Raw genomic sequence first — 14,649 nt, forward strand, 5'->3', positions numbered from 1 at the left:
AGCATTAAGAGCTTTAGTGCTGGGAGATAGTGCATGCTGACTGCACTGCCGTCAAGACAACTGAGCTAGTTATTGTAGACGTGTTACTTTTATATAATGCATTTCATGTTCTTTAATAAAAAGTTTCAACAGGGAGGAAGGCTTTATTCTGAGTTAATGAACATTGAATACAGTGCTTTGACCATTTAGACTATTAAAGGGAAGGTGTAAGTGGTGAAGACTTTTAAAAGCGGTGTCGTTATTTAAATTTCAGTCGGGAATACTCAAGCTTTATCTTATCTGTGCCCCTCTTTTAAACTAACAAAGCAACAAGACGGAAAAATCGAAAGGCTATTTCTTGTCTTCCCCTCGGTGTGCAGGTGCGCTCACTACGAACGGCATCAACGCGGACACCAGCGCGGAGATTGGACGGGCGAAGAACTGCCTGAGCCCCGAGGACATCATTGAGAAGTACAAGGAGGCCATCTCCTACTACAGCAAGGTGACGCGCCCTGCGGGTCTTTATGTAACCGTGCTGCTTTGGGCAGGGGTCCCTGCTGGCCGTTGCTGGGCAATGCTGCCGCAGGGTCGTCTAGTCAGCTGTTTCTCTAGGTGTTCGTGTGTCGTTCCCGGGTGCATGATACCATCTGCCTGAAAATGGTTTTTGTTGGTTGAAAATGCTGTATATTTAATGTAGTGTCTGAAAAAATGGGGGAAAGAGGCTATCATAGCCCCAGGACTCGAGATAACATCTCAATATCTATTTTCTGTCCTTTTTTGGCAGTGTATATTATCTGTATCATAAAAATGGTGAGATTCTGTACTTATTTACTGCGTGGAGATGTACATTTTTCATTTGGCATATTATGTGTGTTTCTACATTATCGAATTTTCTGTGACATGGTTTTTAATCAGCTGTATAGCAATCTATCTTGTGGATACACCATTTTTTTTCCTTTGGACTGAAGAAAAGTTTAAATTTCAAATATATTTAACTGAAATACTGGAAAAGGGCCTGGGGTTGTACAGAAGAGTGATAGTGAGTGAAAAATGAACATCCCCTATTTTCCCCTCCCCTTATTGCCTAAGAGTGAGTGAGTGAAGTCGCTCAGTCATGTCCAACTCTTTGCGACCCCATGGACTGTAACCTACCAGGCTCCACCGTCCGTGGAATTTTCCAGGCAAGAGTACCGGAGTGAGTTGCCATTTCTTTCTCCAGGGCATCTTCCTGACCCAGGTTTCAAACCTGGGTCTCCCGCAACACGGGCAGACGCTTTACCATCTGAGCCACCAGGGAAGTCCGAAGAGTAGCAACTGTTAACAATTTGGGCTTCCCAGGTGGTGCTAGTGGTAAAGAGCCCACCTGCCAATGCAGGAGAGGTGGGAGACTCAGGTCTGATCCCTGGTCGGGAAGATCCCCTGGAGAAGGAAGTGGCAACCCACTCCACTTGCCTAGAAAGTCACATGGACAGAGGAGCCTGACAGGCTACGGTCCATGGGGTTGCAGAGTCAGACACGACAGTGAGCACAGCACATAGCCCTTTCATGACCTTTATGCCTGTGAAATATGCATGTGCATGTACACGTATATGAGAAATAAAAGCCTATACCTATGCATAGTATCTGTATGTATATATGTTTCATACAAAAACGAGACCATACTCATCATTTTTTCTGCAGCTTGCTTCGTGCACTCAGCCGTATATCATAGATAGCCTCCCGTTTCAGGTCTGCTTGATCCTTTCAAACAGAGAATCCTTCCAGTATGTGGGTGCAGTCATTTCTCCACCAGCTCCTTTTGTGGGAGAAGGTCATGAATAAGACACCTGCAGCAGGCCCAAGTGCCTCCCCCTCAGAGTTCCCAGCTCACCATGACTTACCCAGTTACCATCTTGTGGATGGACACTTAGGTTTTCTCACTTTTTCACTCTTAGAAAAAGTGCTTGACTGAACATTCTTACTCTTGTCCAATAGATTCTTGTGTTCTTGTATGTTCTTGTGTTCCTTTAGTTAAGATTTCTGGAAGTTTAGTCATAGGATATGACATTTACATATATCATTGGTTACTTTCAAGTTACTCTCCAGATCTGTTCTCCAACAGGGGATGAAAAGATGGAGAATTACTCATTTAACCAATTCTCTATTACTGAATATTGTTTCATTTAAAATTTCCTTGCCACCATTGTAGACAGTGCTGTGATAAATTTACCTGACGGATACATCTTTTGGACTGATTTTTCTTAAAGGAAAGAATCCCTGGAAGTTGGCTTCAGTCAAAAAGTGTGCATATATTTTTTAGAGTTTATGTATGCATTGCTCTGTTGTCCTCCTGAAAAGTTGCTGACAGTTTGTTCTCCCACAGATGGACACTCTCCTTTTAAAATATTTGCCAATATGATGAGTGAAAGTAATTTTTCATTATTTTGGTTTGCATTCCATGACCAGTGTGGTATTGAACATTTTTCACTCATTAACCAATGGCATTTTTTAAGATGAATTATCCATCTTGTCATTTGCACACATTTAAATTAGGGAGCATTTCTTACTGCTTTGTGATAGCTCTTTGTAAATTGTGGGTGTTAGCTTCGTGTCTGTCATGGACATACATCGCAGATCTTTTTCTTGATGTTGCTTGCATTTTGTTTATGCGGTTTTTCATTTAGGTTGTGGTCAAACTGTTTTTAATATAGTGAATCTTTTCCTTATGGATTTTCTCTTTGGTATTTTCTTAGAATACTCTCTTACAGAGCTTTCCTGGCAATCTGCTGACACTTTGTAAACAAGACCTAAGACATTATTGGCTGTTAAGTCCTTACTGTTATAGTTTGCTCTCAAGTTCCCTATGTTTAGGGTGTTGTCTAGGCTGTATACAGCTAGAGCCGAAAAAAGGGAGGGTGATAGTCTGTGGTGTGGGCCTTCTCTGATGCAGGGGGATTTCCACCTTGGTTTTGGAGTCAGGCAGACCTGATTTCACATCCTGCGTTCACCAGTTGCTAGCTTTGTGACCTTGGGCAAGATACTGTACTTTTGGGGGGCCCTATTTCCTTTATCTGTAAATAACCTTGGTATTGATTTTAGGGTTTTGTACTAGAGGTGAATGAGATAATTCCCTCCTGTATTTCTAGAAGTATCGATCACACAATTCTGTGCTGAATGTTGGTGCCTTGGTCGGTGGTTACTAGGGAATCAACAGTGAAAAACAGGGGCGTGGCCCCTCAGCAGAGAGCTTACGTCCCAGGATGATGCTTGTAAGCCCAGGTATGGAGCAGACTTCTAGGAAACGTCCTGTTTGTTATGATTGCAGTTTAAATCTCATTGTAATATTTAAAATGTTGTTGTTGTGCTCAATCACGTCTGACTCTTTGAGCTGCCATGGACTGTAGCCCCCCAGGCTCCTCTGTCCATGGAATTCTCCAGGCAAGAATACTGGAGTGGATTGCCATTTACTTCTCCAGGGGATCTTCTCGACTAAGGGATTGAACCTACATCTCTTGTGTCACATGCATTGGCAGGTGGATTCTTTAGCTCTGTGCCTCCTGAGAAACCAGTGTTTAAAATATGTAACTATAATCAAAATATGTGAAAAAAAAACCGAGATGACCTTTTTTCACTTCAGTAGTTTTCTTAAAAGAGTTTTGTAGGAAAGGAAATAATTTTATTTCAATGGAATCAAGTCCCTGTTAGATTCTGTCGTATCGTTAAGTGGTATATAAAGCTGATGTAATTTTTACATCCGCATTAATAGTTAGGTAAGCACAGTCCCTTCTTGTGCCATCTTTGGTAAATTGCGTGTGACCCATCACAGGTTCTGTGCGTGTTATGTTTTAGAAACGAGGATGGAGTGGAGGCCTGCTTCTTCTGGCACAGTAATTTCTTTTTCTACCTTACAAATAATTTTAGTAAGGAACATGAGCAACTGTGTATTTCTGCTTCTTAATAATCCATAAGTGGGCAGACTGCATTTTTTTTTTTTCAGACTGCATTTTTATGAGCAGTTATACCAGGCAGGCCTTGGGGTCTCAGCCGATGCTCACTGAGGGCGTGGCCAACTCCGTGGCACATTTGATGCCTTACTGGGTGTGGACAGGGGTCTCCTGGCCTCGGGTTCTCTCCAGGCACCAGGATACATGGGTTTATTCACCTTTGGAAGCCTCTTCCCCAGCTGCAAGAAGTCTTCAGAAAACTCAATTGAAAACTGCTCCAGTTTGGGACCGTCAGGAAAAAGAGAAAAAGGGTAGAAGGACAGGGAGCAAGGAGGGTTCATGCTGGGGCCTTGGGAAAGAGGAGGGTGCAGGAGGCGGGCCTGGCCTGGCCCCATACAGTTTTCCAGCGGCCGAGGGCAGCTCTCCTGGCCAGATGTCACCTCAGGCAGAACCTGAAGAGCTGGAGGTGAGGTTGGAGGAGGACCATTACTGAGCAGCCAGCCGAAGTCCATGGTGCCTTCTCTGTTCACGTGTCTTCACTTGTCCTTCCTCTCAAGACCCGAGGAGCAGGAACAAGTAACTCAGGGAGAAAACCAGACACACATCAAGCGTGCTGAGTGGACGGACACAGTGACACAGGGAGCTAGGACTTTGGCGACAGAGGACAGGAACTGACAGCTCCTGCCTCAAAGCCGCAGGTGTGAGAGAGCCTCAGCACACAGGAGCCAAGTGGAAATGAGTCTCCATGGGTAGTGTTTTGAAATTCTGTAAAATAGCCAGCTACTGTTGGTTGTATTACTCGAAGGAATGCTAGCATATATATGTATATGTGCGTTTATAGGCTCACTCCATCCCTCCAGCCTCTGTTGCCCCCAGCAGTTGGGGTAGACTTTCTCAAGCACAGACTTGGCTGGGCTGTGCTGCAGGTCCTCATGCTGGGGAGGTGCTGCTCGGCGTCACCGAGTCCAAGGGTGCAGCCTGCACGATGCGACAGAAACCTCTCTCTGCTCTTTTGACCCTACAGTATAAGAACGCCGGGGTGATTGAGTTAGAAGCGTGTGTCAAGGCCGTCCGCGTCCTCGCCATTCAGAAGCGGAGCATGGAAGCTTCGGAATTCCTCCAGAATGCAGTTTACATCAACCTTCGGCAGGTGGGTGTATGTCCTCCGTGTGGAGGGATTAACGCAATTCTCCTGGAGCTTTTTCTCCACGAGGCTGTCTGGTTTTGCTGTGCTGGGATTCAGTGTGGTCAAAACCCTGGAGTCAGAACTTGGAACCCTGATTAAGGGAGCTGTTTTACTTCTTTATATTATGGTCTTTTACTTTCAAAATTCAGAATTTTGTTTTTTCAAAACTTTTTTTTTGATTGGAGAGAGAACTTTGCTGTTAACACTTTGAGGCCTTGGCCAAGCTTTAATGCCTCTTTTTTGGTCAGTTGAAGCGATGCCATCTGTGATCCTGCCTGGTTTGTGCCTGTTATAAAGCACGAAGTGTGTGAAAGTACGTCATACAGCTTGTTATACCCCGAAGGCGTCCCGCACGTATCACCTGGATCTGGACCTGTCTTTAATAGGACAATCACCAGGACGTTTAGTTGCAGGTTGCTAATGCAAAACCTCCAAATCAGTAATCCAGCTAAACATCTGTGGTCTTTCTAGTCCACTTTGGATTTTTATGGCCAGGGCTGCCAAGACGGAAAAGTGAAGCAGTTTGCTTAGGGGCCCAGGGTTAGGGTTAGGACACAGGCGACTGTCCTCGAGCAGATCTCGCTCAGCCTGGCATCGTGCTCCGAGTGGGCCTAGAGGTGGGGAAGGCAGAGTCTGCTCTCATTGTGCCGACAGTTTCGTGGCAAAGGTGGACACTCGCCAGGTGAAGAACTTGGGAGTTTATTCTAACAACAGTGGGTTTAAACAGAAAGGCCTTAAAAAGCACAGGAATGATGGGGCCCCCCTTTGTCTGGAGCACGGTGAGCGTGGTGGGGGAGACCAGGTTAGAGGGGCCCAGGTAGGCGGTGTAGGTGGCTTCACTGGAGTGGTGGTGGGCTGGTCAGTGGGAAAAAGTCAACAGATTGAAGACATGTGTTTAGGTGAAAAGGAAGGAGTTAGTGACCTACGTGAGGGCCAGATGGAGTAATGCCCAGGTTTCCAGCGTGATGAATCAGGTAAGTGATGGCCATGCTGTGTTCAGAGAAGAGACTCTGCAGAGGGAGTCTGGGGGCCAAGCTGATGGAGTCAGATGTGTAATGAAAAGCCTTAAATATGTGGGTCTGGGGGACTCAGCTGAGAGAGGGGAGTCGGGGAGGGGAGGGAGAGAGACTTCACTGTCATTTTGCATTCCGAACATGTAAGAAAGAATGGCAGGCCTCTGTAACAGAGGCTTAGTACAGTAATGTTTTGCCATATTGACTGCGGAGCTTCTTAATTTTTAAAATAGAAATAAAGCCGTGGAGTTAATGAACGTCTTAGAGTTGATCTGTATCCTGCTCATACGTATTTTGAGACCTCACATGTTTATAACCACAGTCTATAAGACGTGGACTACTTTAGTGTGAGAGTTAAGCACAAGGACTGGGAATGCATACGGCTGGGCCTTGAGCCTGCCTTCCTCGCCTCGCGTGACTCATTCAGCCTCTCTGTGCCTTATCAGAAAAGGCTGAGGTTTCTGGTAAAGACGGGCAGGAAAAGCGAAAACCCACCGCTTGACGGGGAAGGGTGGAAGCCAGCGGTCGGCAGCGCCGGCAGATGAACGGACGTCTGGGTTGGGTGACCACTCACCGCGGTTTCTGGGTGACCTGCGGGGTGTGAGCCCTGGGCCAGGCAGTGCGTTTTAGGGACGAGCAGACGTGATTCCTGGCTCTGAGGCTGCCATCCAGGGAGCGGCCCCGGGCACATGCAGCCCCAGTGGGCCAGCTCAGGGTGCAGTCCTGGGACCTGTGCTGAGGGCAAGACGAGGGCTCCCCCGAGGGGTCTCCTTGTGAAGAGAGGAAATGACCCACCCACAGCAGCCGAAGAGCCCCCGAGCAGGGCTCCAGGTGCAAAGGCATGACCGGGCTCGGGCTCGGGGAGCAGGAAGTCACTCGGTGGCCTAAGCGGCCATCTTTCTGAAGGACAGTGGGTGGAAGAGATGCTTAAAAGGCAGATCCATCGTAGGTCATGAGCGAAAGTAAAGACACGTGGATTGGTCAGGCAGGCACGAGGGAACCCTGAGGGTGTGCGGACCCAGCTGGGGCGTCACACTGGAGGACAGGGTCGTGGGCTTGTACACAGACCCCACTTTGCACTCACGGCAGAATCCCTCCATATCTCTGTGTTTGCATCTGTAAAATGATGGGACGACAGACTCACGGTGGCCTGAAGGAGCAGTGCTGCTCAGACACCGTGTCCGGCCCTGTGCAGGGTGACTGCAGGGCTGCTCGGCAGCTGCTTTTGTCCGCTCCGGCCGGAGGCGGTGTCCGGTGCGGAGGGGACGGGTGGTTTTGAATGGACACTGAGAGCAGGCTGCAGAAGCAGGCAGTCTGCTGGGGGCCGGCGGTGGGGAGGACTTGGCAGACTTGGTGTCTTAAGACTCGCTCGGCCTTATGGACCAGAGTTGCCTTTGCAAATTCACGTTGAACATTTGGGCTTTCGGCGAGGCTCTTCCCACAGGTGGGTGTAACGCAGCGTGTTTTATAAGGTAACGTGCTTTTGTTTAGCGTGTAGAAATTTGCACCTGCTGGAAACAGCCCTTCTCTATTGGCTGGGCTTCGTAGAACACTAGGGGTCAGCAGAGCCATGCGGAGGGCCAGTGGCCGGCCTCACCGCGGCAGGCGTGGACCTGTGGACTTCTCCCCGGCTCACCGCTTTGCTGGAGTTGGCTCATCTCTGTGTCTGGTTGCCTGATGAGCAGACAGCAAAGTCATAAGTTCTGGTGAGACTTTACAATGACAATGACAAAGAGGAACGGCCTGTGGTTTTCCTGAAACAGGGTGAGTTTTTGGGTCTCGATCAGGTGTCTTCTACTGATAGGTCAGTCCTGTGACTCCTCTTGGCTGATGTGGACACGCTGAAAGGAACCAAGAGGGCATTATTGCACGTGCCTTCTGCCTTGAGAAGCATGCAGATGTGAAAACTGAAAAAAATCCATTTGGATCTACTGGTGTTGGGAAGGGTTTCTGCACGTTCCAGGAGGGTTCCAGGCAGGATTCCTCTTCTTTGTGAGCAGGAACGTGGATCCACCTGTCTTGTCTTCAGTTGTTTACGGGAGTGGTTCATGAGCATTAGCATTGACAAAGAGCTGCGAGCTGAGAGCTCTGGCTACAGAGAGAGCTGGCTACAGATTTGTGTAGCGGCCCTGTAGGTCTCAACTGCAGGTGGTCAGGGCGAAGGGGGAGAGGAGCTCGAACCTTGCAGCCAGAGTCAGGTTCCAATTGCCGTTTCCTCTCTCTGTGACCCTGGACTGGGAGGTAGCCTCCTTTAGCCTGTTTGTGAATCTATAAAATGGGTATGATAATGTTCACTTCTTCCTGGATATGGTATGAATTGTCAATGGGATTATAACACATGTAGAATGCTTCCCACGCCACTTGGCACTTAGGAAGCGTTCACTGTCTGCCCCACCGGTGATGTGTCAAAGCAGGAAGGGCAGCTCCTGTTTGTAGAGGAACCACTAGCAGACTCTTGACTAGGCTGTGAATTTGGTTATTTCCTTCAGTCCTTGTAGCCGTTTGTTCTAAGTGTGTTTATTCTCATCGACGGAAGAGGAGCCTCAGAGTAAAGAAGACTTGGTAATTTGTCAAGACCATAATTTCGGGTGCAGGGGCCTCGGTAAAGTGTGCTCGTTTGGGTTTTCCCTTCTCTCCATTCTGTACTGGAGGCCAGGCACCAGGCTTGTAGCCTAAGAACATTCCATAGGTTTTATTCATATTCCATAGGGTTCCTGTGCTGCTCGAGCACAATGCCCAGTGGGGGACGTGGGTACTAATAGATAAACGTGAAAGCAAATGAGCACAAACTTCATCAGTTCTGCAGAGAAAAAGAACGTACTTTGCCTTGCAGGGCTGGGGAACTTTCTAGCTGGGGCTGCTCTGGTGTTAATCTCAGTAAGACAAGTTCTGTTACCAGGCAAAGACAGAAGGACTAAGCCACTGTTACCAGGTAAACCGAAGCTTGCTGATAGGACTTACGGCTGATTAAGTGCCAGCTTGCTGCGCTCACTTGCCAAGGGAGAAACAAATTTTGGCTATAATCCTCATGGTAGCTGTGCTTAGTAGTTTTATTGAACCCAGCTTTATTTTATTTTAATTTAAAAATAGTTTTTTTTTGCTTATTGACTGTGCTGGGTCTTTGCTGTGCGTGAGTTTTCTCTAGTTTTTCTAGTAGTGGGGACTACTCTTGAGCTGTGTGGAGCGGGCTTCAGTAGCTGGGGCCCCAGCCTCTGGAGCGCGGGCTCGGTAGCTGGGGCCGCGGCCTCTGGAGTGCGGGCTCCGTAGCTGGGGCTCACGGGCTCAGTTGCTCTGTGGTATGTGGGATCTTCCTGGACCAGCGATCGAACTTGTGTCTCCTGCGCTGGCAGGTGGCTCCTTTACCGCTGAGCTCCCGGGGAGGCCCCTGAACCCGGCTTTAGAGAGGAGAAAGGGAAGTGAGCCCGGCTTTAGGGAGGAGAAGGTGAGGTGCGCCCGGCTTTAGGGGGGAGAAGGTGAGGTGCGCCCGGCTTTAGGGGGGAGAAGGTGAGGTGCGCCCGGCTTTAGCGGGGAGAAGGTGAGGTGCGCCCGGCTTTAGCGGGGAGAAGGTGAAGGCCAGGTGTTTGCCTGCAGGCCTTGTCAGTGCCTTGTCTTCACACCTAGTTTGCTGTGGCTGCAAAGTCCAAGCTCTGTGAACCGCATCTTGTAGCTTCTTCCAAACAACCCAGATGACCGAAGTTAATTTTCTTCATTAGTAGGAAACCTAAGTGACCACAAGAGAAAGAGGTGGTAAGGAATTGTTTGGAAAGCTAGGGAAAAGCCCAGTACCTCCCAGCTGTGGGAGCTTGCTCCCGGGCCGGTGACGCTCACCCCGGCACCTCCTGCAGGTGTGACGTTCAGGACGACTGAGCCGCTTGAGGACGTCTCAGCTCGTGACACTGCTGATTAGAACCTGCGGCCTCTGGGCCCCTGGTTAATTTTCTCTTCAAAGCCATTTGCATTTTCTGCGGGCTACTCCGCTCACACGTAAGAATAGCCTCTTTAAAGTTCTTGATGCAGTTTCTTAATGAGGCTGTTGCTAAGGAAACCTAGCAAAAACCCAGTAGATATGCACATAATAATGGTAACCTTGGAACTTTGTCGATTTAAGCTCAGAATCGGAGAGGTGGGAGGCTCAGGAAAGGCTTTCTGAGACAGAAGGGGACCAGTGTAAGGATGCAGCCCAGGTTAGACTAAACAGCTCCATCCTACCAGCAGGGTGCCTGGCCTCAGGACAGTGTGTGCGGTCCTCACGGGGAAAGGAGGGGCTGGGATGGGGAGGGAGGAAAGTCAGGTTCTTTACTGGAGAAGGCAAAAAGAGAGGGAACTGGAATTCCTGGTTGAACGGAGTCAGGAATACGGCTTGAGGTCCTCATATCTGGGGGAGAGGAGTTTTGTGGGGACCTGAGGAGGAGGGAGTGTGTCTTGGAGGGAAGTCCACGCAGCAGAGAAATGGGCAGGACTGGGGACCCTGCTGGGTGAGCTGCCTGCAGACCGGGGCACAGGCCGCCTCCATCCTTACACTGCCTCGGTTTGCAGGCAGCAGCAGTGACGAGATGGGGAGACGGCTGGTGGGAAAGGAAAGCAGAGAGCTGTGCCCGGGGCTGTGCGTGTTACGTTCAACACAACCAGGCCTGAACCACGTGGGGTCTGAGGTGGATGCTTGACGGGAGAAGGATGGTTTGGATTTTCCCACACGGACGCACAGCAGCTGTTTACCCCACAGGCCTTGTGGCTCCTGCAGCTCGTCATCTTTCTTCTTGCTTCAGCTGCCGGGGTCCTTCGAGCTGAGTCTGCCGTCGCCTCTGTTGTTACCCCTGCTTCACCTGGCCCTCGTTTCGTCTAAATATTAAGCCCCATTTTCTCCTCACTGTCACTTTTGTCTTTTTGCTGTTATTGTTGCTAAACTGTGTTTTAAAAAGTTGATTTAGATCTTTTTTAGAATGAGGCCCAAAGTAAATGAATGTGCACACAGACCATCACAGCCACTTGCTGCTTTGGAAAAATCTAAGCTGTTTACCTGGCAGTTTCACTGCTGGCTTGTAGTCGTGCTTAAGAAACAGAAGCTGCCACCGCTCCATGATAGGGTGGCTGGGCCAGGTGGTGGTTAGGTTAGGTGTGGATGCAGGCCAAGGTCGGTGTGGTTATTATTGACATTTCATTTTCTTTTTCACTGGTTCTATGTATTTTGTGTTTTGAGAAGTTATGTGTTTTAAAATTCCCGCCCAGATTCCAGTGTCTTTCGCTTTTTCTCTTTCACTTCTCTGTGTCTTACGTCCTAAGTGGCAGATGCCTTTGTCCCAGAGAATGCTGCCTTCTTAGCAGGAGGACGGGGTGATCGTGGAGATGTGGGGTGCAGAGAAGGCCTCGGCGCTCCCACGTGGAGCCGCATTTGCGCCTCTCTGCCTCCCACCGTGTCAGCACGCCGCCGCGGCCTCCCCTCGCCTTCGGATGTTTCATCGGGTCCCTGCTTTACAGAAGGCCCTCTGTTTCCCTTTTTCACTTGGAAGCTTCTCTCACGTGCTTTTTCCTCCCCTCCGGTGCCTCAGCTCTCCGAGGAGGAGAAGATCCAGCGCTACAGCATCCTCTCCGAGCTCTACGAGTTGATCGGCTTCCACCGCAAGTCCGCCTTCTTCAAGCGCGTGGCCGCTATGCAGTGTGTGGCCCCGAGCATCTCGGAGCCTGGCTGGAGGGCCTGCTACAAGCTGCTCCTGGAGACACTTCCTGGCTACAGCCTGTCGCTGGATCCACAGGACTTCAGCAAAGGTACTGGAGCCGAGAGTTACTTCACCCCAATTAACGCGGAGGGAAAAATTAAACAGGAGACCTGCCATTTGTGTTGGATGGTGTCGGTGGTCGGGCTCATACTGTTGGTCGGGTAATTTTGAACCTGCACTCGGTCCCTGGCTTTGGCCCTGGCCTGTTGTGATGTATTAAGTGCAAGGGGTTGGGTAGAACTGGGGACCTCTCTAGCAGGTCAGCTGTCAGCAGGCGTTTCTTGGTTCTTGCCTTGTGCTGGACACTGTGCCACATGTTGAGGACACTCAGCCACGTCTGAATTCATCCAGTGGCACTTCCAGATCTTTCACCATCTCACCCAAACAGAAATCACAGCAGATTTGTTTCAGCTGTCCTGTCGCCTGCTCTTCCTCTGATTACTTTTCCCTCTGTGTTCCCCCAAGAGACGGGGTAGAAGCTAAGGTTAGCCTTGCATGTGTTTCCTGATTGGCACTTTTGGATGGACTGTGAGTTCTGGATAAGTTGATACGAGCCTGTATTTCAGCTCTGGCGTGTCTCTTCGGCAGTGAAAACCTCAGGGCAGTGGCGGTCACCTGGCCCCTCTGTGGGCCCCTAACTGGCCTCCCAGGGCTGCTTTGACTCCCTCCACTGTGGTCACGGACTGTCCTTGGCCTCCTGGAGCCCCGAGACTGTGTGGTGTTGAACCGAATGTCATCTTGGAGCCCGAGGCCTGAAGGGACCCACAGTCAGAAACCAGAACCTCCCTGTGGGGCCTGTCCCTGCTGAAGGGTCCCTCGGCTGGCCCTCTGCGTGACCTCGCTGCCCTGGGCTCTGAGCCTGGCACCTCTGGGGCTGGGCCTGGGGGTGGGTGTGCGGTGAGACGGGCCCATGTGACGGAGGAGCCTCTCGTGGTTCCGAGACCAGTCTGACTCCTGCCCTCTCCTTTCAGATGGGGAACCGGGTGGGCTCTGCTTGGCGGTCTTTGTGCTGGGGGCTCATCACTGGTGGAGTCAGGAAGGGGATGCTGAGAGGGGCTATAGGTCCCGGTGGCCCTGGGAACCCCACTTGTGTGCTTTTGGGAGACTTCAGTACAGAGTGCGGGGCTTTCCAGCGACCCCTGTGTCCCCTGGACATCCCTGCAGTCTGACTGTGGAGTGAGTGCACCCTGGGCTTTGTGCAGTAACCACTGTGGACACGACCAAAGGGCCACTGCCGGGCTCCCCCCGCCCTCCCCTCCTCTGGACACCCCTCTCTGCCCTCACCTGCTGCGCTGGGCACCCTGAATGTCCCGGTCGTCCCACACCTGCACACAATCCCTCTATTTTCCTCGTCACTGACTCCTGTTCCTCTTGTATAGCATTTCCCATGAACTGTAGGTACATTAAGACACTGGGCAATGGTTTAGCACCCACCCCCCTCCCTAGGCTGTGTGCCCATGAGGACGGAGACCCCGCCCCTCCCAGTGTCCCCTTGCAGGCATCCCCGCAAATGCGTGCACCAAGGGCCTGAAACTGGCGAGCAGCTTCAGTGACATGTGCTTGTTGCCATCTATTGAGCAGAGTTTCTTTCTTGATCTCAGTTTTTATTTTTTTCTTTTTAAAAAAATTTTAATTAATTAATTTATTTAAATCTTCTAATTCTGATTTTATTTATTTATTTTTCCCAATTATTTTTATTAGTTGGAGGCTAGTTACTTTACAATATTGTAGCGGTTTTTGCCATACACTGACATGAATCAGCCATGGATTTACATGTGTTCCCCATCCTGATCCCCCCTCCCACCTCCCTCCCCATCCCATCCCTCTGGGTCCTCCCAAGGCACCAGCCCCGAGCACTTGTCTCATGCATCCAACCTGGGCTGGTGATCTGTTTCACCCTTGATAATATACATGTTTCGATGCTGTTCTCTCAGATCATCCCACCCTCGCCTTCTCCCATAGAGTCCAAAAGTCTGTTCTATACATCTGTGTCTCTTTTTCTGTCTTGCATATAGGGTTATCGTTACCATCTTTCTAAATTCCATATATATGCGTTAGTATACTGTATTGGTGTTTTTCTTTCTGGCTTACTTCACTCTGTATAATGGGCTCCAGTTTCATCCACCTCATTAGAACTGATTCAAATGAATTCTTTTTAATGGCTGAGTAATATTCCATGGTGTATATGTACCACAGCTTCCTTATCCATCCATCTGCTGATGGGCATCTAGGTTGCTTCCATGTCCTGGCAATTATAAACAGTGCTGTGATGAACATTGGGGTACATGTGTCTCCTTCAGATCTGGTTTCCTCAGTGTGTATGCCCAGAAGTGAGATTGCTGGGTCATATGGCAGTTCTATTTCCAGTTTTTTAAGGAATCTCCACACTGTTCTCCATAGCGCCTGTTCTAGTTTGCATTCCCACCAACAGTGTAAGAGGGTTCCCTTTTCTCCACACCCTCTCCAGCATTTATTGCTTGTAGACTTTTGGATAGCAGCCATTCTTGATCTCAGTTTTTAAATCACTTGAACAAAACATATTTCTTTTGAAAAATGAAGCAAACAAGCACAACTCCCTGTATTTGGTGCTTTTTATCCAGCCTTCTATTAATATTTTGGGAGGGGACATTCACCATCATTTTGTGAAAGAGGTTGGGGAGGTCAGGTAAGAGATCAAATAAAGTAAAAATGATAAAAGTCAGCTGGCTGTATTTTTTTTTTAATAAAAAATAAGTTACTTTAAACCCCATCTTCACTGTTGCTCTGGACCACTTTAAACATTTCTCAGAGAATTAAGTGGAAATCTACTAACACCCTATACTTGTGAATAAAAG

The 14,649-nt window shown here is 49.3% G+C and overlaps 1 protein-coding gene across 4 annotated transcripts in view; it reads left to right on the forward strand.

Moving 5' to 3' along the window:
• TRAPPC9 (trafficking protein particle complex subunit 9) overlaps positions 1-14,649 on the forward strand; it is a 385,243-nt gene that overhangs the window by 36,758 nt on the left and 333,836 nt on the right. For all 4 annotated transcript variants that reach the window (XM_043879178.1, XM_043879180.1, XM_043879179.1 and 1 more), the window contains 3 exons: positions 360-481; positions 4,927-5,052; positions 11,648-11,864. In XM_043879178.1, the coding sequence (XP_043735113.1) occupies positions 360-481; positions 4,927-5,052; positions 11,648-11,864 (465 nt within the window). The remainder of the gene's footprint in view (positions 1-359; positions 482-4,926; positions 5,053-11,647; positions 11,865-14,649) is intronic.

The sequence above is a fragment of the Cervus elaphus genome, chromosome 21, assembly GCF_910594005.1.
Source record: "Cervus elaphus chromosome 21, mCerEla1.1, whole genome shotgun sequence".
In the NCBI taxonomy this organism is placed as follows: Eukaryota; Metazoa; Chordata; class Mammalia; order Artiodactyla; family Cervidae; genus Cervus; species Cervus elaphus.